At 38.8% G+C, this 22,877-nt stretch overlaps 1 protein-coding gene across 1 annotated transcript in view; it reads right to left on the reverse strand.

Moving 5' to 3' along the window:
* Positions 1-22,877, reverse strand: part of LOC145992314 (dipeptidase 1-like) — a 246,471-nt gene that overhangs the window by 50,832 nt on the left and 172,762 nt on the right. Inside the window, exons 4-7 of the mRNA XM_083128698.1 lie at positions 22,562-22,718; positions 9,697-9,829; positions 6,271-6,421; positions 410-479 (exon numbers count right to left, since the gene is read on the reverse strand). Of these exons, the coding sequence (XP_082984824.1) occupies positions 410-479; positions 6,271-6,421; positions 9,697-9,829; positions 22,562-22,718 (511 nt within the window). The remainder of the gene's footprint in view (positions 1-409; positions 480-6,270; positions 6,422-9,696; positions 9,830-22,561; positions 22,719-22,877) is intronic.

Genomic DNA, 22,877 nt, shown 5'->3' on the forward strand with positions numbered 1-22,877 from the left:
CACATGATAATCAATTAATTGTTTTCTGATGAATAAAATGTATGTTGTTTCGGAAACTGCATTTATCTGTGATTTCTGTCGGTACCAAGCATGACGTATTGCTTGTATTATATTGCGAAAAGAATGCAGTTCTTAACGAAGCTATAAATAATTATTATATTAGCCTTAAATGCGTTTGCGTCTCAATTGATTTGGCATTTTAGAGACCTGTGTCGGGAATAAAATCGATAAAACTTTATTTATTAAATTGTTTCTGTTAAAAAGGAATTTCAAAGACACATATTACATGTTATTTAAAACAGTAACTATTGTTCTTATTGTATTTGAAAACAGTGCAATAAAACAATATGATAACATTTAGTCAACTAAGAACCAGCAACAGTGAGAAGTGAGTGTAGCGTTCACCTACCTTCCCAAAGTCCGTGAGGCCTCCGTGGTCCGGAATCTGTCCTGGAGCATCCACTGTGGAGCAGTCTGCCCTAACAAGGAGCGAAGCAATGAGCAGGTTGTACAAGGTTTATGAAAGACTAAAAAAGTAATATTATAATGAACTCTTTACAAAACTACACCGACAAAGAAGTTAACAAGTTAAGGTATGTAAACTTAGCACATCTTATACGTGTATATATATATATATATACAAGCTTAACGATTTATTGATTTTGTTTATTTCTCTTCGCTTTTCTGCCACTTTAGGCTAATTTCGAGGATTGGGATGAGTGATGATACGATGAAATTGATGAATGAACACTCACAAATACCCATGCCCAGGTCGGGAGTCGACTCCGGGACCCCTGACGTCGTAGCGCGATGTGATAACCACACCTCCACGGGGGCCGGCATATGTATACCTCGTACAGACATACATACATTTGTATATATTACAGCGGGGCCGGATTGTAACTGACAGTTTTTAAATAGTTATTACATTTCAACAAACCGAGCATTTTGTTAACAAAGTATTGCAATAGCAGTAGTACATTTGTGAGTTTGGTTCAACAAATTTGCACTAGTGTCGCTCAAACAAAAATGATGTCGGTACAGGAAAACATACGCGTAGTCTACGGAAATCGAGAAGGCAGCTACGAATTCCACGGTCCGCTGTTCATGAAGTGAAGTCGTGCACAAAGTGTTACGTTTATATGCACACAAGGTGCAGTTGTTGCATGAAATTAAACCAAATGACAAGCCGAAAATACATTCATTTCCCATTTCCATTCTGCAGGAGATTGACGTTACCCCTTTAGACTTCTTCCTTTGGGGCTACATCAAAGACATGGTGTATTGTGGCCAAATGATTGATCATCTCTACAAGAACTGCTATACCTTACGCGGAATGCTCTTGCTTCTGTAACTCCGCAGATGCTACAGAACACGGGGAGGGAGATTGAATACAGGCTGGACATTATCCATGCAACAAACATAGCTCATGTGGACCTAGGCCTCCCCGATGGCACAGTGGTAGCGTCGTCGAATTGTAATCAAGGGGTCCGGGGTTCGATACCAGGTGGAGGTTCATAGTGGTTCTGATTCCACTTTAAACCGTAGGTCCAGTCCCGATTAGCCTGTCTGTGCATAAAGTAGACTTAAAACACCAGCTCATGTGGTGCTATACTGAGGTGTAACTGCTGCCAACAAAGCTTGGTTGGTTTGCTGTCAAAATATATGATTTTATTTCTAGCTTATCCTTACAATATTAAAATAACACACTGTTAAAAACTGCCAGACTCACTCCGGACACGCATATAATACTAGAGGCAAAATTACTCTTTTGTATATTTTAAATTTTACAAGAAGATTTGAAAACCGGCTCTTCCATATGGTATGGAATATTGGACGTTTCGTCACCATGATAACGCTAGAATAAATGGATCTTCACAAATGAGATTTTTACGGTCTTAGTTGGAGTAACCTTATGAGACAAAATTAGAAATGAGGAAATCCGAAATAAATGAAAGTTCGAAGCAATGGTAAAAGAAATTCAAAAAATATTAGTTTATGTGCAAAATCAACATATTCTGAGGATGCCAGAAAAATACCATATTACAGGCCGAAAGGAAAAATAAATTTAGGAAGACTTCCGAAAGTCTGATACTGGGTCTAATTGTTCCTAGTTCAGCCAAACTCTTTATGCTTTAGGTCAAATAGTCTTTGCAATGTTACGAAAGGAGAAATAAAAAGCCGCGTAAATTACTTCCGCAAAATAAAATTGGAACCTCAAAAAATCAATACAAATGTGTTAAAATGATGGCGGCACCTGACTTCCATTACAAATTATTATCATACAGTTTCCGTACGGTAAAGAGACCGATGGGGGGCCGCAGAAACTGACAATGGAGACCCTTTCTCACCCTCGCCCGGCAATGATCGCTCGCGGTTTGGGGTTGCGGTGGGAGGGAATATTCTTTCCTGGTGCGAATTTCGTCCGCCACTTTGTAGCAGGTTCTTGCGGTCAACGTATTCTCCCCTTTTTTAAGAGCAATTATTATTAATAACATGCATTCTGCCCGTATACTTCGTTTTCATATAGGCTACATCGTTCAATTTCTTCGCCTTTAAAGCGAACATAGACTAACGCCATACATTGTGTTATAATATCTTCTACCCCAGATCGCATCCGGACCCACAAGTGCCTGAATCAGCCTTGAATCATATCCGGGCGTAAGTCGTATAAAAAGCATAAACTGCGTTAGAATAGGCGGGAACCGGGTACCATAATAGTATCTATTATGCACTAATGGAAAACCCTTAAACCAAGCTCCACGTCAGCCTGAATCGTCCATGACTCATATCCGGCTGAAACACATATATATATAGTACAACAATAGTGTTAGGTTAGGGTAAAAAACGGACTCCATAATAGTGTCTTTTGTACATTAATGGAAAACCATTAATTCAAAACTCACACGTGTGCATGAGGCACCCATGACTCATATCCGGCTGTAATGCATATATAGAGTATAGGTTAGGGTAAAAACGGGATACATAATAGTGTCTTTTGTGCACTAATGGAAAACCATTAATTCCAAACTCCCACGTATGCATAAGGCACCCATGACTCATATCCGGCTGTAACGCATATATAAAGTACAACAATAGGGTTAGTTTAGGGTAAAAAACGGGATACATAATAGTATATTTTGTGCACTAATGGAAAACCATTAATTCGAAACTCACACGTGTGCATGAGTGATCGATGACTCATCTCCTCCCCCACCCCGACAGGTGGCGCTTGATTAATTAACAATAGCGTCACCCCTCGATACTGAATAAAAAAGCCAATAATGTCAATTAAAAAGGTCTATTGTTTGGCTTAATCTCGGATGGATTCTACTCGTACACACACAACAGTTTCTTCCGAGTTCATATCCAAACAAGTTATGAATTAGTAGCCTTCATTCTCCATAATCAGTATGAATTAGTTTCATCATGTTCATGAAAGTACATAAGGCCTCATTAGTGTTTCCGAATGGTCTTGTTCGTTTACTCGACAAAGTAATTGGTGTTCACCTCCTATTGATTCAGGCCTTATTCATCTCCAAAGACCATCCAATTTACCCCCCGTCCCGGTGTTCCCGGTGTTGTCGGTAGTTTGCTGGTATGAATGTCAAAGCCTTGCTGGAGAGCAATCGTGGAGACCTCAATTAGCGGTTTGTAAAGCAACAGGTAGACTCGAGAGATCAAAGAAACCAGGAAGCCACAGTCCTGATGAAAATTGCATGTTATTCTAGGAGCAAAAGGCATCCGCTACCACGGTTCATTGCTAATTAGATGTATGAATGGAGGACAAGTTTATCAGAGTGTATAGACCTGTTTGGTATGACGCTGGGTGAATTCGTGCTTCAGATCTAACCGCTTTCAAATTAGATTGTGGGTTCAAAAGACAATTGAAAGCAGAATTGTGATTAACAGAGGTAGATTTTATCGCTCCAGCAACGAAATTAAACTGAAACGATCCTTAACCCAATCAGTAATTTTTAAAAAAAATATGAAAATAAATTACATTGTTCCTTATGGTGTTCTAAATATTTCTGTATTACTTTACTTCATAAAAATATAAATGTAATGTAAATAGAAGGCAAAATCCATTTGCTTGTCTTACAACGCGTCATCTTCGAATGTGTGTTATTCGAGACACTTTCGTCTATGACAGTGATAATGATAGTAATTTTTGTAATTACGTATTATAATTAATAAACAACTCCCGTTTACTAACAAAAATACATTAATAAAAATATTATTATGTTTTTGTGAATTTTACCGAATGGTAAAATATGTGTGACACTTATTCCATAATTGGTTATTATTTTTTAATAAAGATGGTAATTACTGTGATTATTATAATTAATAAATACATGTTCATATATAATCAACAAAGGAAGCAGTGAAACGATTCAATAACAAAAAGGTTTCTTAATTTTTATTGATGAAAAAGGTTTCAAGCCTGTGAGTCCCCCACCCCCTCAGGTAAGTAAGTTTCTCCCACGGCAAAGTAAGCTAGGGATAAAACTGATAAAAAACTTACTTACTTCCAAGATAGACTTTTCTTTGGCTTCTCTATTGTATTTTAGTTACTTAATGAATTCACACTGCGCCTTATCTTGTGATGAATGAAGAAATCTCAGTAGTAAGAATTTGGAGATGAATGGGATGAACTCTACAGCCATCTAAAGCTTCCAAATCTCTCCAGAGCTCACGTTGTCAGCAACTGGAGAAATTCTATCTTTCATTCATTTTTTTATATGGTTTATTTTACTTCGCTTTTCTGCTACTTTTGGCTAGTCGCGAAGATGAGGATGAGTGATAATATGATGAAATTGATAAAAGGACATTCATTAACAACATCACTGACCAGACCGAGATTCGAATCAGGGGCTCTTGGCGTCGTAGTGCGCTAACCATTCACCCACGGAGGTCGGTAGATTCCCTTTCTGAACAAATATCATTTCCGATTACTTCTTCGGTTTGACCGTGACGTTGAGAAAGAACAATGATTCCATGAAAGAGACGAAAGTAAACGCAATATTTCACACAAGCAATGTCTGGAAATTGAAACCAGAATCCTTGGTAAGGAGATCTGGAGTCCAGCATCCGAGATCCATGAAGACCGTATACGCAAGTGTCCACCAATGAACAAATTAGAGAGGGTGTGAGTGCATGGAAAGAAAAACCGCTTGAAGCAGCGCGCACTGCTTTCCTGTACCCACTCGCTTGCCCCTTCTATACCGGTATGTCCGGACTTGGTCTACAGATTCACGAGACAGAGATTTCTTTGCGAAAATAAAACTATACAAAGTAATAATTGACTCCATCCCACGAACAATGTTGCAACTAATATTTTTGCTAAGTGATGTACAAAAACAGTACAACGTTACTCTTAGCATCTCAAATATGGTAATGGTATCTGACGTGTAGTAAATGGATAGATCTGCACCGTCAAACTTCAGTTTGAAAAACAATGGACACGATAAACTAATGTTCTTTGATTATTACGATGTTCTTCTTGAATCTATCAATTATTTCATATTTTGAAAATTATGTATGCATGTTTCATATATAACTTAGATAATCCTTTATTTCTAAATTGAGAAACATTGAGTTATAAAATTAATTTAATATTTTTACAACTAAGGACTTGAATTGTAAGTAAATGTACAACAATTTTATATTCTTTGGTTATCAAAAATAACATTAACGAGTAAAATTATTTTATTTACAATGAAAGTCCATTAATTTCTAAATAATTTCAAAGTTGTTTTACGAATGCTCTCTGAATTCGAAATATCTGATTTTATCTAATCTAATAAGTACTGTTGAATTTTGAATATCTTGTTAATATATCCTTGCCACAAACAAGCACACTCCCTTCTCTAAAATCTTTGATGTTCATAAACAAAAACTATTCAAATGCTGTAATTTAGTTTTGACCCTTATGAGAAATTTATTTATTGTTTCTAACGAAAAAAGAAATACATAATCACTTACTAGAGTTTAATGTGATGACTCAAAATTACTCAATGAAATGAAATAATTTGAATTTAATATTTGTAGTTTCATTCCTTTTACGTTGTTTCAAGACGACGATTGAACTGATGAAACACGTGAGTCAGATTTTGAATTTGTGGTAACCCTTAACTTCGTAGGACTTATGCTAAGCATTTGCAGTTAGTTTTCTTCTCTTAATTTAGTAATAGTAATCACCACTCCAATATGTTTGAATAGAGCTTCTAATTAAAAACTAGACAATTCTATGATAGCAAAGTGACTCACCAAGGTGTGTTGCAACTGTGAGTCAGCGTCATGTATCTCGCTCCCAGCTGATAGAACATTCTCAACACAGCCAGACTGCTCCCGATGGAATGGCCTCCTTCCACACCTATAAGGCTCGCCAGTTTTCTGGAGAGATGGGCCTCATAAATTCCTGGAATGAAGGAAGCAAATACTTTTATATATACGCTCACACCTACGCGTATATGTACATGCATAAAAGTATATTGTACCGTTCCTTAAATGGGAAGAACAATGTTTATAATTAATTTGTTCATGTACGTATATTTTGAACCAAGAATACTATCATACTAGGTATTCGTGGTATGCTAAGTGTTGTCTTTTCTCACGTTTAGCTCGAGACGAAGTAGTAGTTAATATCCTGTGATTTTGAATTTCTTATACGTTTCTTTCTTTAATGTACAGGGATAGCCTAAAAGAAATAGACAATTTAAAAGCTTTATAAATTGAAATTTGTTTGTTACATCAGAAAGCATTCAGTACTGTTGTATGGAGAAAGTTTTCAAGTTTACGACCTCCGCTTTTTGTTTGCCTTCGTGACTTCAGCATCACGTGATCACCCTTGATGTAAGTCGAGCAGTATGGCCGCTAGCCAGGAGTCTCGTCAGTTTTTGAGTGATTGAATTTGTAAAATCAAATTCTGTTACTATCGTGCAGCGTCGTTCTAGAACACGGTATGGCAAACAACCACCCACACGGCAGTCAATTTACGATTGGAGAAAAAAAATTGAGGGAACTGGTTGTCTGTTCAAGGGGAAAAGTCCTGGGAGATGAGAACTGGACTATCGCATTGATATGTGCCCTGTTACAAAAGGGTCACATATAGGACATTTGTAACTTACGAATGTGAACTTCAGGACGTTCTCTTCAAACCATATAAGTTTTTCAGCCCTATTATTAAAACTCTTCATTCTGTAAAATTTTGGAAGTGTCTATTTCTTGTATGCTAACCATGAGTTATAATCCAATTAATTCAATTAAAACCTTTTGGAAGATTTTACAGGGTGATTATAAAGTTTATATCCATTTTTATGAAAACGGCTGATTTTTTCTTCTTCTGTAGGTGATGTGAATGATACTAACTACAGAAGAGGGAATAGGCGTGGTGTGTGGACCATTGCGGGGATTAAGATTCAAAGAGGTCCAGGCAACTTTCGAAAGGAAATTCCACACACCTGCTACAAACCAGGTTTAATATCAGACTATTGGTTCAAAAATCAAGCGAACAGGAACTGTACACGATGCTAAACGTTCATGAAGGCCCAGCATAGCAGCTGAAACCGTGCAACAGGTAGAAGATTCCATCAGCAGAAGACCAAAAAGCATCAACAAATAGGCTAAGCCGGGAGTTGTTGTTACCGCAACCGACTGTGCGATAGATACTCCTTTACACTCTAAAGAAAAGGTTGTACCACCTTCAGGTGGTGAACAGGTAAGGAAGAGAGGACTATGCTTGTCGCGAAACAATGGGTGGAGAGCTGTTACAGGAGAGGAGCAGGAAGATTTGATGAAACACCTGTTCTTTAGTAATGAAGCAACCTTCCACACATGTGGGACTGCCATCCGACATAACTGAAGTGTGGGGGCCAATGTACAGTAACATGAGGTCTTCCAATGGGAACTAAGCACACCCCAAAAGTCAATATGTGGTTGGGGTTCACGAAGTTCAAGGTATACGGCACGTTCTTCTTCGCAGGACACACAGTGACAGACAATGCGATATCGATATGTTTGCAATTGTTCCTTCAACCACAAACTGAACAAGATGGCTCTTGGAAATAGTGGTTATCCAACAGGATGGAGTCCCTCCCCACTTTGCAAAGACTGTTCGTACGTACTTGGATGCTACGTTTTCACATAGGTAGATTGGTAGAGGCTAACAATGAATATGGGCACCACGACCTCCGGATCTTGCACCTCTTGATTGTTTTGCATGGGGCTACATCAGGTCACAGGTGTACGTACAGGGTGAAGGTCACCTCTTTTCAACATCTCCGTCAACATGCTGTACTCAACATGACAACTGTAATAGTCTCAAAGGTGTTTTTTGAAACTGTGCGTCATTGGGATTAATGTGCAGACACACAGGTTGCTCATATGGAAGTACGTTGACGTGACACTTTCATGTATTTTGTTCTGTACACAACTTATTATGTCCGATATTTTTTATTTCAATGTTGATTATGTGTTACCATGCACTGGGGAGTTTATTCAATACATTTGATCTAATCTCAAACATCTTTTTCTAAAAATTGATCCAGATTTTATAATCACCCTGAAATTCTTAAATACAATATTTTAAAACAATACTAGTAGTAGTTATTTTTTCCAATCATTAATTTTACTGCATTTTACTTTTTGTGTTTTAGGAAAACTTCTCCACATGTCGGGATATGGTTCCATGAACCTGCTCCAAGTATGTTACTGATAACAAGTATTATTCTACCAACTGAGATGGGCCATGTCAGGCCTATTTCCTAAAAGCCCTCAACATATAAGTATATTATGTCATCAAAATTAGCAGATTGAGGTGTTGTTCTTGTTCAAGTACATAATCATTAATGAAGCAAGTTTTATATAAAGCTGTGTGAAATATTAATATAATTCTCAGTTATTTCTAAAGCTATAGGACGCATAATTCCTCTCCCACTTTAAGGTCATATCTATCATAAAGGACTTGCAAATCCCGGCAGTATTTCCGAAATCAATAGTAATTATTACCAATAATGTCGTAGTATATTAATAATACTTTCAGAAATCGAAATTGAATTGTTGGACTATTAAGTTTAGTCGGCCTCAGTTGTTACAAGGGAGAGTCAAATGAAAACCTTAATTTAATTTTGCTTTTAGATTTCTGCATGTAGGGTTTCGCAAGTTTGTTGCATTTTAGCACAGATCTATTGCTTTGATATATTTTAACTTTGAGTTAGCGTCTGTATACCTTAAGAAAAATAAGTAAGCGGGATCCACACACAGTTACTTATGAGCCACTGCGAAAGTCACACATCTGCATGCGAACTTTCTCCTCTATTACAAAACTTCCTGCTGTGGTAAGCATACACAGAGATATTGAAATTTGCTTATAAATGTCTGTAAGTTATAGGCTGACAGAGCGCAAGAAATCACTCCTTTTCATTGGTGCAAGTGTGTATAGGAGGCGCCATTTTTTAAATAACCAAAATGAAGTTTTGAAGCTCACTTAATCAGTGTTGTTTTGTAAATAGCAGTTAATAGCTCGTGTACATTTGAGTTGTATACAGTTTGTCCTACAATTCTTATTGGACGTTCAAGGTTTTGATTCGTGTTTCATAGTATTAACGATGTTTCCTAATTTGGTGCTTAATTTATATCTAATTTGTTTTGCAACAATTGTTCTCCTCTAAAATCAGAATATGTTGTGGAACTTACCTTCCGATGTCGTAACGAGCTGCATATGAGCAGGATATTTGTCAATCAGCCTCCGTATCACATCTATTTGTTCTAATGTTAGTTGCACTGCGTCCAAATATTGCGAACTGCATGGTACGTATGCAGACCAAAACTGAAAGTAAAAGAAAACAAATACATTAATTATTTGAAATATTGTTGAAAATAATAAGAAATATTCCTAAATGTACATGTACACTCAAAATCGAATGAAACGTCCCCCCTTACGGTTATGCAACCCGGAATTTAATATCATCTAGTTTCGCCAGGAATAGCAGCTCGCGAGAAGCGTAGTGTTTCCAACTCTTGAATCTAGCCACAGATTCACGCAACCGGGTGGAGATCTTGCTTTCCTCTTGATTTGATTTTAACGGACAAGAAGTTTATTTTGAGAATGTCTCTGGTAATAATAACAAGTGTTATTAACATTTATGCTTGAGTTTTTTATTATTCTTTTACCACTTCCGAACGAATATGTGAAGATTTTTTTTTTTTCATTTTGCAATAACGCTTTCGGCATTTTTCCTTCAGTTATTCTTTTTGTTTTTAAATTTTTGGCGACATCTGATTTGGAAAAAGTTCCACGAAGTTTGTTTTAAGTGTAAATGCATCTGGACATACAGTGTAGAGTGGGATTCGAACAACAAATATGAGCTTCCGTCGTGAATCGAACCAGCGCTCCTTTCATTATGTTTTCTTTCCACGTTTATTAAAATTTGCTTCCTTCAGCCTACTTCCGATTGTCGTATATTTCAATTCGTATTCCCGCTTTTTTTTCATTTGCATTGTTCGAGCCGTGATAACTTTCTCTCTTTATCTGGTTATTCGAATACTTTTATACTTAATTTTTTTTCCTTTTCTCGATTTTCCCTTCGCACTCATTACAGATTTCGGTATCGCGCTTTTCCATATTTTCAGTAATTTAATTCTTTGACTATTTTTAATTTGCCCTTAGTCCGAATCAAGAAAATATGTTAGGAAATGTTTCCCGTGTAAATCTTATTGTATGGTGGTGTAAAATTGATGCCAGCTTTTTCTTGCGATAAGGGTTTTGAAAGTGCAAGGGTCTCATTTATTAACCATGGTGGGAAGTGGGGGGGCGGAGGGGTGCCAGAAACCTTCCAGTCGGAATATGCCTGAAACGAAAAGTATAGATCGACCACAACGAAAAAAATCCTTGGGACGAAAAGTACCCGCGCAGATCTCCCTTCTTCCCTTCATCTCGGGCCATAAGGAAGCATGGTCCACTCTCCCCCGCCCCTCCTCGCGGGAGTACGGTGCACAGGAGTCGTGGGTCTGCGCAGGTTGTTTTGCTTGTGGTTCCACTCTTCCATCAGCAGGTGAGTGCTGAGAAGGCTATGCTATCTGCGAGTGAGGGGGAGAGGGTGACGAGCAACACTGCCACAGCGAGTCGCTGTAAATGATTTCATTGTCTGTGCTGGGTGAAACCGGTTCTTGGTGCTCCTACACTTTTCCGATACATTTCTGCCAGCCTTTCTAGCGAAGCGAGGTCATATGTTCCAGATTCGAACTCTGGTCAGGCATGAATGTATCACTGAGTTTGTCCCGTCACAATTTTATAAATTGATAATTCATCCGTATTATCGCGATTAACTCAAGAGGCAGAAGAGTGATGTAAAATAACCGAAATAGAAATTGATGCATTTGTGTCTGGTGCTAGTGTAACGACGAAGTTAACTCTTTATAAATGATGAAATAGGTAGCCCTTGCGATAAAAAAAAACACACACACAAAAAAAAAATCCGACTTATCGCTGATCTCTTACTACATTTGGAATACAGCCAAGAGCGATGTAAAGCAATGCAATTACATTGTGAATGTTTCACATCCTATAATCTTTCTTTTTCTCGTAGCGGGGGCGGGGGTTCATTCATTACAAATATCTAGGAATGGATTTAGCAGCAATCCGTGATATACTTAAATATCATAACACGCTGCGTAGCCAGGGTTCTTGGGTCCTAGCCTCTGATAATGAGTTTTTCTTTTTCGTTGTTTCTTCAATCTTCATCAATTTCCCTGAAGCATCATTCATCCTCTGTCGCCATTGGCTATATGTAAAAGTTGACATAAAATTAGTAAATTTTGAAAAGAAAACACAAGGATCTGCTTTTCTCATAGCTCGCCAAACATGCACATTTCTGTATTTTATGCTTTCAGCGCTATCATTATTCTTGGCAGGCAATGGAATTGAAGCAACTCTCACAACTAACGTAAACTACATATCACTCAGGCATGACAATTCTCGCGGGCAAAGTGGATTTTTTTGGCACATGGTAGCGCAATAACTATCTTCTGGCCTAGATTTAAATCCGTACTTTTTATTCCAGTTGAGTGATTGACTCACAATTTTGCCATTGAAGGTTTGGGTTGCATTTGGGTGATACGTATTGTGTTTTTGGTGCGCTAGGAAAAAGCAATCCCAAAGGTTCGCACTGAACAGAAAATTGTGTGATTTTCCTCTCTCTCTCTCTCTCTTCCAACTCCGTCCCTCTCTCTCACCCCAAGTCCCCACTATTTAGGTAAACTGTTGTTAGAAACATATTTTCCGAAGAATATCCTCATTGAAAATAATATTCCCCAATTGTTTTGATAGGGCATTTCTATTGCTCCGAACGAATTATCTCCGTAAGAGGACTAGGGCCTCCCCTATGGCGCAATCGTAGAGTCGTCACATTTCAATCAAGGGGTCCCGGGTTCGATACTCGGTGGAGGAACATAGTGGTTCGGAACCCACTATAAACTGTAGGTCCAGTCCCAATTAGCCTTTCTGTGCACTAGTGGACTTAAAAAACAACAATTCAATTCAATTCAATTGAATCATCTTATCAATATTTTTAAATCTGCATGCACCTGCTTAATTTAATAGATTACACATTTATATTCATTGCGGGCAGAAATGTGCGAGAAAACAATGCATTTTTTTAATGGAATGCATGAGTCAATAATAATGTATATTTTACGGTATATACTCTTTTATATTGCATTGATTCAATAGTATCCTTATTTCCTAAAGCAAGCGAGAGTTTCTTTGCACACACCACACAGCCCTGCTTGACGTAAATCTCAGATGCAGTAACTTCACGGTTGCCTTTGCCACCACGCTTTGGCTTTAATTCGAGCCCCGGTAGGTGCTTCGTTCGAGATCCTGCAGCAGTTTTACTCGTATCTATGCCTTGAGCATGTCACTTGCAACGGAACCAATAAAATGAAACTTTCTGCACCGGAATGGGCGTGAAACTCTACATGCACCAATGATAAGCTGTTTTCAAGAGGCATGTGCCACGTGCAGCATGTCCCTTCGGTCCGAATGTTCCTTTACGATATCATTTCATCATGCCTTACACTTCGGAATTTCCAAGAGAGGAGATAGTCCGCATGTTCTTGTGCGGGGGATCTGCTTTCAAGAGTAGATTGGCCAGCGAAGTCTTCCAATCGAAAACATTTGGGCGTTGATGGTGAGAGAGTGGGAACCTAGACAACTGAGAACAACGGAAGCTCTACTGACTCACGTGTTTGATGTTTCGGAGAGTTTAAGGAGAAGACCAAACATCTGCTCGTGGAATCCTTGCCTCGTCGACTAGATGATGTGCTTGAATCCAACGGCGGGTGAACACAGTATTGAAACTCCGCACTGTTTAACCGATGTTCTTTGCTACATCCCAGAACAAAACTAATAATTACACACATCTCCATATGCAACTTATCTTTCCAATTCTTTCTTATTGATACCTTGGTGCTCTTGCTTACTTTTTCGCACACCTGAACCATTATATTATATTCTATAATATTAATATTCACATTATTGACAGATTTGATTCACATGAAATTCAAATGCGCAGCACACATGCACCCATTCCTAACACTTAACTGTTAGTTACATTACACCTATCACGTTGCCACAGTTCTAAATCAGGGGTGTCCAGGGGAAGGGGCATTATGGCGCAGACTGTGATGGAAATTTGACTGAGTAAACAGGGCACAAGTTGAATTACGTCATCAATTAGCCATTGCTGTTATACAAATAGTCATTTGTAGATTGTCAGGGGAATTGTTAGGGGGGCGATATCCAACTCTTACATATTAGGCCTTAGATTGATAGGGAAATTATGGTGGGCGATTAATGAAGTTAGTGAGATTTTAAGGTAGCGGGATTGATAATTATTGGGGGGGCAGGGAATCCCAAGTCTTGTGTATTACTATTACGTCTTAGATTGCTTTTTTGGAGGGAGCAATATCAGCAGGAAGTCTAAAATTGGCATGGAAATTTTGTTGGGAAGATTGAGTATTAAATTTGAGGTGGAGGGGAGGGGAATGAAGTTTTGATAAAATGGTATGTCTTAGATTGTGAAGGGATTTCTGACGATTAAGAAATTGACAAAGATCCGGGCGGGACTCGAACCCGGAACATTCGGTGTCTGGATCGTTAGTCCACCACTAACCGCGCTTGGCCGCAGAGCCGGTTCTCTTTGGTGGCCAAGCGCGTTAAGTGGTCCACTTCCGATACCACGAAATTTCCGGGTTTGAGCCACAGCTTCAGTATTGGTATCATGGCATCAATTTAATCTAATCGTCACTCATCCTCATTAGCCGAAAGTGGCAGAAGAGCGACTTAAAATAACAAAAGGTACAAAAACAACTTTAACCCTCTAGTAATTTCTGATCAATAGATGCGTATTAGCTTTGATTGTTGACTCTTGAATGATAAGCTTACGATTATTATTGTTAATATAAATTGCCATCCATCAACAGAAGGACGGACCAATCGATCATTTAATTCATGTCGTTTTTTTGGTATTTGTTGTCCCTTCGGATCAGCTTCGAAACCTAAGGAAATTATTAGATGTTTGTCTGAAGTTAGTGACAATGGTTCTTTAAATTCCTGTAGGTCTTTCAGCCGACGCGGGAACCATCTTTATGGCAGTGATCCTCTGTTGCCGCGTTTACCTACGAAGGAACTCGTGGTCAATCAACCAATTAGGCCTACCGCTTGGGCAAGAAACGATAACTTCACAAAGCCCTCTTCTCGGAAGTAGCCAGCAGGGAAACAGGATTTTGTCACAATAACCCTTTTGCTCTGTGAATGAACACCGGTTCTAACAACGTTTCTACTTAATTGGATATTATCCATTGTTTTTCCTTTTGATTGAACATATATTCTATCTATATATTTCGAGACATTTCAAGAGATCACCTCTTCTCTCATCTTCAGGTGAACAATTTTTGCTATGTCTGTAGTGTGATTGGAACTGTGACAGTCCATGATTTTGCTCCAAATCCGGTCCGCTAAGCAACCAGTCTTAGATGCCCATTCGAAATCGACAACTATAGAGCAAAATATGTTTGAAGTTAAGATCTTATTGAATGAAACATAGCTCGACTCACCCTCACATTTGCATTTTTTTAGATAACTTGCATGCACTTCGTATAGAAGACTGAAAATTCACACTATTTGGCATGGCAAATAGACCTTATTCCAGCTTCGCTGAAAGTTCGATGTATGTAATAATTGTCAGTCATGACGTTCAACGCCCTCTGCGCGTGTGTTGTGATGGGTTACCGTGTTTTAATTCCATTTCATGCTCAGAAAGGCTACCCGAAGTGGGACCTACAGTTGAAAGTGAGATCCGAACCACTAGGCAGTTGTGTCTCCACCAGGAATCGAACCTGGGACTCCGTGATTATAGGGGTTTAACGAGTTCATGGCTTTACAGTTTCGTGAATTGAAGGAAGCCAAGGTGAGAAAAATGTGAAGAAATGTCTTCTACACGGAACTAACTATGTGTGTGTATGTATGTATGTAAAACTTTCTAGCACATCCATTTTCCTACCTTCATTTTATCATCATTACGTTGAATTTTGCACCAGTGATTTTTCACTACGTTCTAGGTCACGTCACTTTGAGTCGTAAAGTATTGTCTGTAATTTTAGCCTCTCACCCAAGAATTTTTAAGGTGGGAGAAGGGAGGTGGGACTCAACTTCTGGAAAAAATAGTGCGAGTTCAATTGAGAATACGAAAATGGAGCGGAATGATTATATTGCTAAAATATCTTCAGGAAAGTAAAGCCTAAAATTGAATTCTGCCTCTGAGTGAGCCCATGATATTGTTTGTTTGAAGGTAATATATTAAACATGACTATCAGCATAACCGAACGCATATAATGAGATGATTTATTAGTGTTACCAGGCTAAAGGTGTGGAGTGCGGCCTGTTGCCTCCTTCATTACGGAATTCCACATGTAAAAATTGATCAGCTCTTATTGCGAGTAACCATTATAGGCTTAGACCAAATTCTGGCGTTTATATTTCAATTCACTTCCTCAAAAAATCCTTTCTCGATTGACTAGATTTTAAGCGGAGCGTCATTCAGTTGTCTGTCAGTGTTCTTTTTTGCAGAAGCAACAGCAGCTCGCTCGCACCCACAGTGCCCCGCCCACTCGACGAGACGCGTTGTCTGTGCAGTGCAGAACAGTGACAGTGTTGCCTCTCTATTCGATCTTTGTATTCTCCTTTGCCTGCCACTACACACACATTTCAGACAATTCTTCCCATACAACAAATGGAAAAGCAATGAGGCAACTGTTAAATGGCTCTTTTCTAGATTTTGTATTAACACTTTCCACGGTCAAGATATGTTAACTTGGTTCTGTTTCGTATTCCCACAATTTGGCTTCGTGCAGCAGGGGTTTATATTGCAAGCTTTAAAAAAAAACGTAGGCAGGTATTTTAACATTTTAATTTTCATCAGTTGCATGATTGTATGAAAGAATATGGTGGAAAAATACACTACTTAAGACAATATCACTAATAATAATTGGCCGCGTCTGTGCCCGAGCGTGGTAAGCCGTCGGCTTTTAATCTCGCTGCCGAAATTCCCGGGTTGGAGTCCCGGCCTGGGTATGATTGTTTATGAGTGTTCCTTCATGCATTTTATCATACACTAATCCTCATCGTTGCGATTAGCCAAAAGTAAAGTAAAAAAAGAAAGATAATACTAGTAATAATAATAATATGAATCTAGCCCCCATGGTTTCTTTATGACTGTCCTCTTATCAATTTCATCGAGTCATCATTCATCCTCATTGTTGCGATTAGCCAATAAATGGTAGAGAAGCTGCGAAAAATAAGATGTAAAATAATAACAGAATTTTCTCCGCAGAAGGAAAAATAAATGCTCCAAAACACATGCAATACAGGAAAAGAGTGTCCTGTAATGTGAGTCTGTAAACTAAATGTAACTCACGAATGAAGAAGTTTACGTGAAGGTTTCGTCTTCTACGAAGCAATACAGGCTTGGATGGCGCAATGGTATCGTCGTCGCCTTGTAATCAAGGAGTCCCGGTGGAGGCACAAAGGGGTTCGGATCTCACTTTAAACTGTAGGTCCAGTCCCGATTAGTCATACTGTGTATTGTGGACTTAAAACACCAAATCAACAACCAACCTACCAATACAGGGTTGGAAACACTACAGTTATAGGTTTGGAAACACTGCTCTTCTCGGGAACTACTCTACCAGGCGAAACTAGATGATAAAAATTACGGGTTGCATAACCGTAAGGGAGGGCGTTTCTTTCGAATTTGTGTGTACTAAAGATATGTCTCGTATATTCCAAGCACGTGGTATTTATAATTGCACCTGTTTTATAATTTGACATAGGGTCATGGTGTTACTATCGTTAGCAGCTGGGTGCGAACTGAATTACTTGCTACGTTGGTTGTTCCATTTACAAAAACCCTGGAACAATGTATGTATAAGGGCTGTTCATAAAATATAGTGATATCTTAGTGATAATGTATATGGAGGGTTCAGAACACAAGTGGCTTAACTCCATTCAAGACAGATTTGAGAAAAAGGAACATTTAAATAACTTAGGTTATATGAATATGCACATGGTTATGGATTATCTTTCACTGTTGGAGTACAAACATGGTGGTGCCTATATGATACTTCTAGCACTGAAATGTTGATATTAGTTCTGTGTTATAAGTAAAGTAATTTCCATTAAAAGCCTAGTTGCACCAATTGTGTTCTGAACCCATCATATAATGAGTGACGAATGGTGTTTCCGATACATGATGTGATTACTACTGTTTATTGATTTGGTTTATTTTACCCAGCTTTTCTGCCACTTTTGGCTAATCGCGAAGATGAGGAAGAGAGATGATGTGGTGAAATTAATGAAGGGACACTCACAAACAACATCCATGCCGGGATTCGATGCCGGAAACCCTGGCGTCGTAGCGCCATGTGCTAACCACTCCACCACAGAGGTCGGCGTTGTGAGAAATGCAAAAGAAGAAGAAAGATAGAAATTATAGTACAAGCATATTGATTAAAACATAGCACTTGAGCACACTCTCTACTCTCGTATACTCTGTCCCCTCGAGAGGGCTCCACCAATAAACAAGTGCGAGGGCACGGGATTGCGTGGAAAGGGAAAGCAACTGCATTCACCAGGCCTTGCAGCAGCGTGCACTGCTTTGCTCCGCCCACTCTATTGCTCCCCTCCTCTGCCTTTATGCTCCACAGATTCCCGGAATACAGTATAGAAGGTAAGATTAAAGTGCGTATAAATTAACAAAATCTTAGGTATGTTTTTCAGAGGAAGAAAAGGTTTGTTCGTGGTTGAACCACACGCTCTCCATGCTCCTTAAGATTCACTCATGCGTGCATGAACACTTCGTCTACCGTTACTGCCTTGGTTATATGAGAACGTAAATATGTTATGTATGTAACGAACTGTGTAAAGCCCGAATCAAGACCGCGCCTTCGAATCGCAAATCTGTTTAAATCTGCTAATGTGCGGTTTCATATGCTGTGGTACGGCGCTGACCACTGCACCGCGAACAGGTTTACGCTCGTCCCGGTTGCGATTTGGAAAGCGGTTTCCATAGAAAGGTTTAAATGCGACGTATGATTCAATCAAACCTAGCCGAACCCCCCTATCTTATTTTTGTCCAACGTGCAAGTTTCAAACGCGGTTACCGTGATTAGGTTTGGAGTGACAGCTTAAACAGCCATGTATGATTTGTTTAATTTCTGTGAAAAACGCTTGTAGGACTTGGTGGAGCCATATCTTCATGTTTGAAGCTATTTTAGACCGAGTTCTGTTCGTGGGATTACACGGCCTTCCAAATTTCGTGATGTGTATGTTTCGTCGTGCGTGAATGGTATTTTTCAACTGCATTCCAAAAATTAGGTTTGTTTTTTCACTGCATGCAAACTTAATACGATGGTTAATAATAAGGGTTTTCCAAAAGTCGTTCCGATATTTAAATTCACTATAACTTTGTAACGAACAGATATATTTCAGTCAAATAAAGTTTGTACTGTACAGCAGGTCTTTAAAGTTTTACATCGCAATACTGCGCGTTGAGAGGATCACGTGACTGCGAGCGATCAGCTGATTCAAAGATGGCGTCGATTCAAAATGCACGTGGATTGGCCACAGAGGACCCACATCATGGCTCGCAAGGTTGCCAGGCCTGGCTCCGCGTGACTTTTGGCTGTGGGGATATGTCAAGATGGAAGTGTACGCGGAAAAGCCAAGAGATCTGGATGACATCAAATTATGCTGTCATCACGGGCATATCGGATTCAGGACGAGATTTTAGGAATGAATAGACGTGAATGGCGTGGCGATGAGGGTAACAGATATGCAATGTTACAAGCTGAAACTTTAAATACTTCTGCCAAGTATATTTCACTGAGATATCTTTGTTTGTCACAACGATATAGAGAATTTATATGCCGGAAGGAACTTTTGGAAAACCATACGTAATATCCCGTAGCGCAACAGTCCTTGAGGGCCAAGGCCTACTTACCGACAAGTCTGGTGCGGTTTACACCCAACTTGCACCAAACGCCAAAACTAAATGCTAGGAGATATAAATCTGGTCCTACTAACGTAACTTAACCATATATGCATTATTATGCCTGAGCGGAATTGTAGGTTAGGAATTTTTAGATTTGGACGACCGGGTTTAGAGCTCTTAGTATTTATTTTTAGAGTTTGTCCCCTACCGACTGCAGGTCACACTCCCACATGCCTCGCAGATGTGGGCCATCATCCATCCAGTTACGGGGTGACAAAATGACGAACTCCTAGTCGTTGTTCTAGGTGTTCATGACCAGGTTACGCTACATATTCGTAGCTCTCCAAATTCCTCACGATGGTGGGTGGGCACAGGTCCCGTATACAGGCCGAAATCTCAGGAGAAAAGATGTCACTTTAATGGTCCACTTTGTATTTCCTACTGGCACAATACACAAAATTTTCACAGAAAATGATCTGAGGGTCATTCTAGCCGGACCCTGTGGCGGAGTGGTTATCACATCGCGACACGACGCCAGGGGTCCCGGGTGCGAATCCAGGCCTTGGCATGGATATTACTGGCTATCCATTCAGCAATTTCACAATATCATCACTCATCCCCATCTTCGCAAATTAGTCAAAAGTGGAACAAAAAGCGTAGTAAAATAAAGCAAATAAATCAATCAATGAATCAACAATTTCTAGCCGGCCCTGGCTCTTTTATTGTGATACCAAGCAGGTACTCTCTTCCATTCATTTTTTTTTTGCCTTGATTGTTGAAGGCAACTTTCACAATGATGTGACCAGCGACACATGACACTTGGAAACGCGTCAATCAACACAGCAGCCTCAGGACCTAACCGATATCATAGTGGTAATACCGAGATTTTGTAATCAAGTAGTTCCGGAATCGACCTGTAATGTTCATTAACTCGGGGTACTACTTTAAGCTTTACGTTCAGTCAGGATTAGCCTATCTGAGCATAAAGTAGACATAGCCTTTGACAAACATTGGCAGAGTTGCATTGCATATCATGTTCATTCATGATCATTACCAGTACACGTTTAAACTCTCTCCCCTTCTTTCTGAAGGAAGCATTTGATATTATAATTCCTCCTCCCTTGTAAAGTATGCAACAGTGCTACCAGTTGCGCCTTTTCAAACGCAGAGCTGAAATGTGTTATTTAATAATTCACACGCTCTCTCACACGGATGATAACCGAATTGCATTTTCAAATTTTAAGTTCTTCCAAATGGTGAAGAAATTACGTGCGCTCTGATTTTAAAGTTGCTTTTTCGTGTATTATCTTTACTTCACATTACTTTCGGATGAATATTCTAACTAAAGTTATCCAATGAATGTTCTTACACTGTTAATAAAATGGACGATTCTACTAAACTTTACAGGCTATTTCCACGTGCGCTGTCATATTTTTCTGTTACCTCCTCTTTGCTCAAGATTTGAGCCATTTTCTTTGTTAGATAAAGCAATTCAAAATTTGTGTCTTGATTGTGATTTGCTTACTTAGAAATTTCACGTGCCATATTTACACTTGGCTCTAATTCCTATGGCACGACATCTGTATTATCACAATGTTAAGTGTGGATAATATTTTAATCGGGTCACAATCGACTGCATATTAACATTAGCTTTGAATTGTTTTTGGTATGATACGTGATTTTTACTATTTTAGACATGCTGATTTAAAAATAATAACAGTTTTCTCCTATCACGTAAGATTTTTTTACAAATTGATGGGAAAAATTTACAAATGTGCACTCACATTATGTAATAAATGACCCATTATCGATTTTTTTAAAGAAAAAAAAGATCTTTCTAAACTAAATATTAATATTTATTTTCATATGCAAACACAAAATAAACTTTTAAAAGCACTGGAAATACGTAGCCAAATGCAAGAAAATAAAAATTGATTATTTGTTTCATGTTTCTGCTAGTCGACAGTCCAAGTCTCCAAACATTAAATTTTAAAGCTAAGATGGACATGTTACCGTTCAGGCAGCCATTTTATTACTGCAAATCCCACTCAACAGTACACCAGAATTCGCCCATTCTGTGACTATGTACTAAGCACAATGAAATAGTCAGGAACGGCGGAGACTTGGACTTCGCTATGTCTTTCAAGCAATTCCTGTCTATTCTTTAAAGAACATTAAGAATAAATTAACCCCCTAAAAAGTTATATATAGGTTTCTGTGTACATGAGTATGTGTGTAAAAATAATTATGTGTATATGTGTTTACATATGAGTATGTATTTGAATTTAGTTTTGAATATCTGTATACTATAGATATATATGTGGTTATACTTCTGTCAATATCATTTATTATATTTATGCACTGCATAAAATGTATATTCGTGTTCTTTACGGAATTATTATTGTACCGGTAGTTATGTTTTCCCTTTCTTTCTTCTTCTCTTGTATTGTATTGTTGTAATTGTAATTTTTGAATTGTTTTCTTACTCTATGTATAACAATTGTAATTGGAGCCAGAACTCTGTCATAGGTGATAAATTCTAATATATAAAATGGACACTCCCAATGCCGTTCAACTCCAGGACACTACTCTCACTTCACCGCTAGGGGGGTGGGGGTGGGAAGGGGGTGACATGTAAAACAACAGATATTAGTGTGGAATCCCTACTTTCTGGGGTCCCTAAGATGAATAGTGACACTCACAATGCCGTTCAACTCCAAGACACCGCTGGCACCCCTAGAGGAGGGGGTGGGAAAGGGGTCAGAAGTAACAGTAATCAAAAATGACCGATATTAGTGTGGAATCCATAGTTTACGAGGTCGCTACGATGAATAGTGACACTGCCAGTGCCGTTCAACACCAAGTTCATTTTACAGTATATTTAGAATTCATTATTTTCCTGTCTAATAGAAGATTGGTATAAATAAATATCTGGGCAACGCCGGGAAATCAGCTAGTAAATAAATAAATATCGCAGGCATTTAGAGAGAGTTTTTCAACCTGATTCTTACCTGAGCACCCACCATCCCGTGCCGCAGTCTGTAGAGATCCGTGTGCGACCAGGAGCTTTTCGACCAAGGCTCCTCCTGGCGGAGGTCCTCGTTGAAGCGGAAGTTGCGGAGCTGGTTCCTCAAGAACTTCCGGATGTTCCACGGCAAATCGTTATGCCTGCAAAGATGAAAAGAAGTTCATGTGATTAAACTACAATTAAAGTAAAATAAATTGAACTGTAACGAATCCAAAATTAAATATTCAATCATTCATTGTTATCTATATAACTGGCATTAGAGTAATGCATGGAACCACTTTATCTCGCTTGTATTCGTT

This window comes from Lepisma saccharinum, chromosome 9, assembly GCF_977018435.1.
Source record: "Lepisma saccharinum chromosome 9, izLepSacc3.1, whole genome shotgun sequence".
NCBI classification, from domain to species: Eukaryota; Metazoa; Arthropoda; class Insecta; order Zygentoma; family Lepismatidae; genus Lepisma; species Lepisma saccharinum.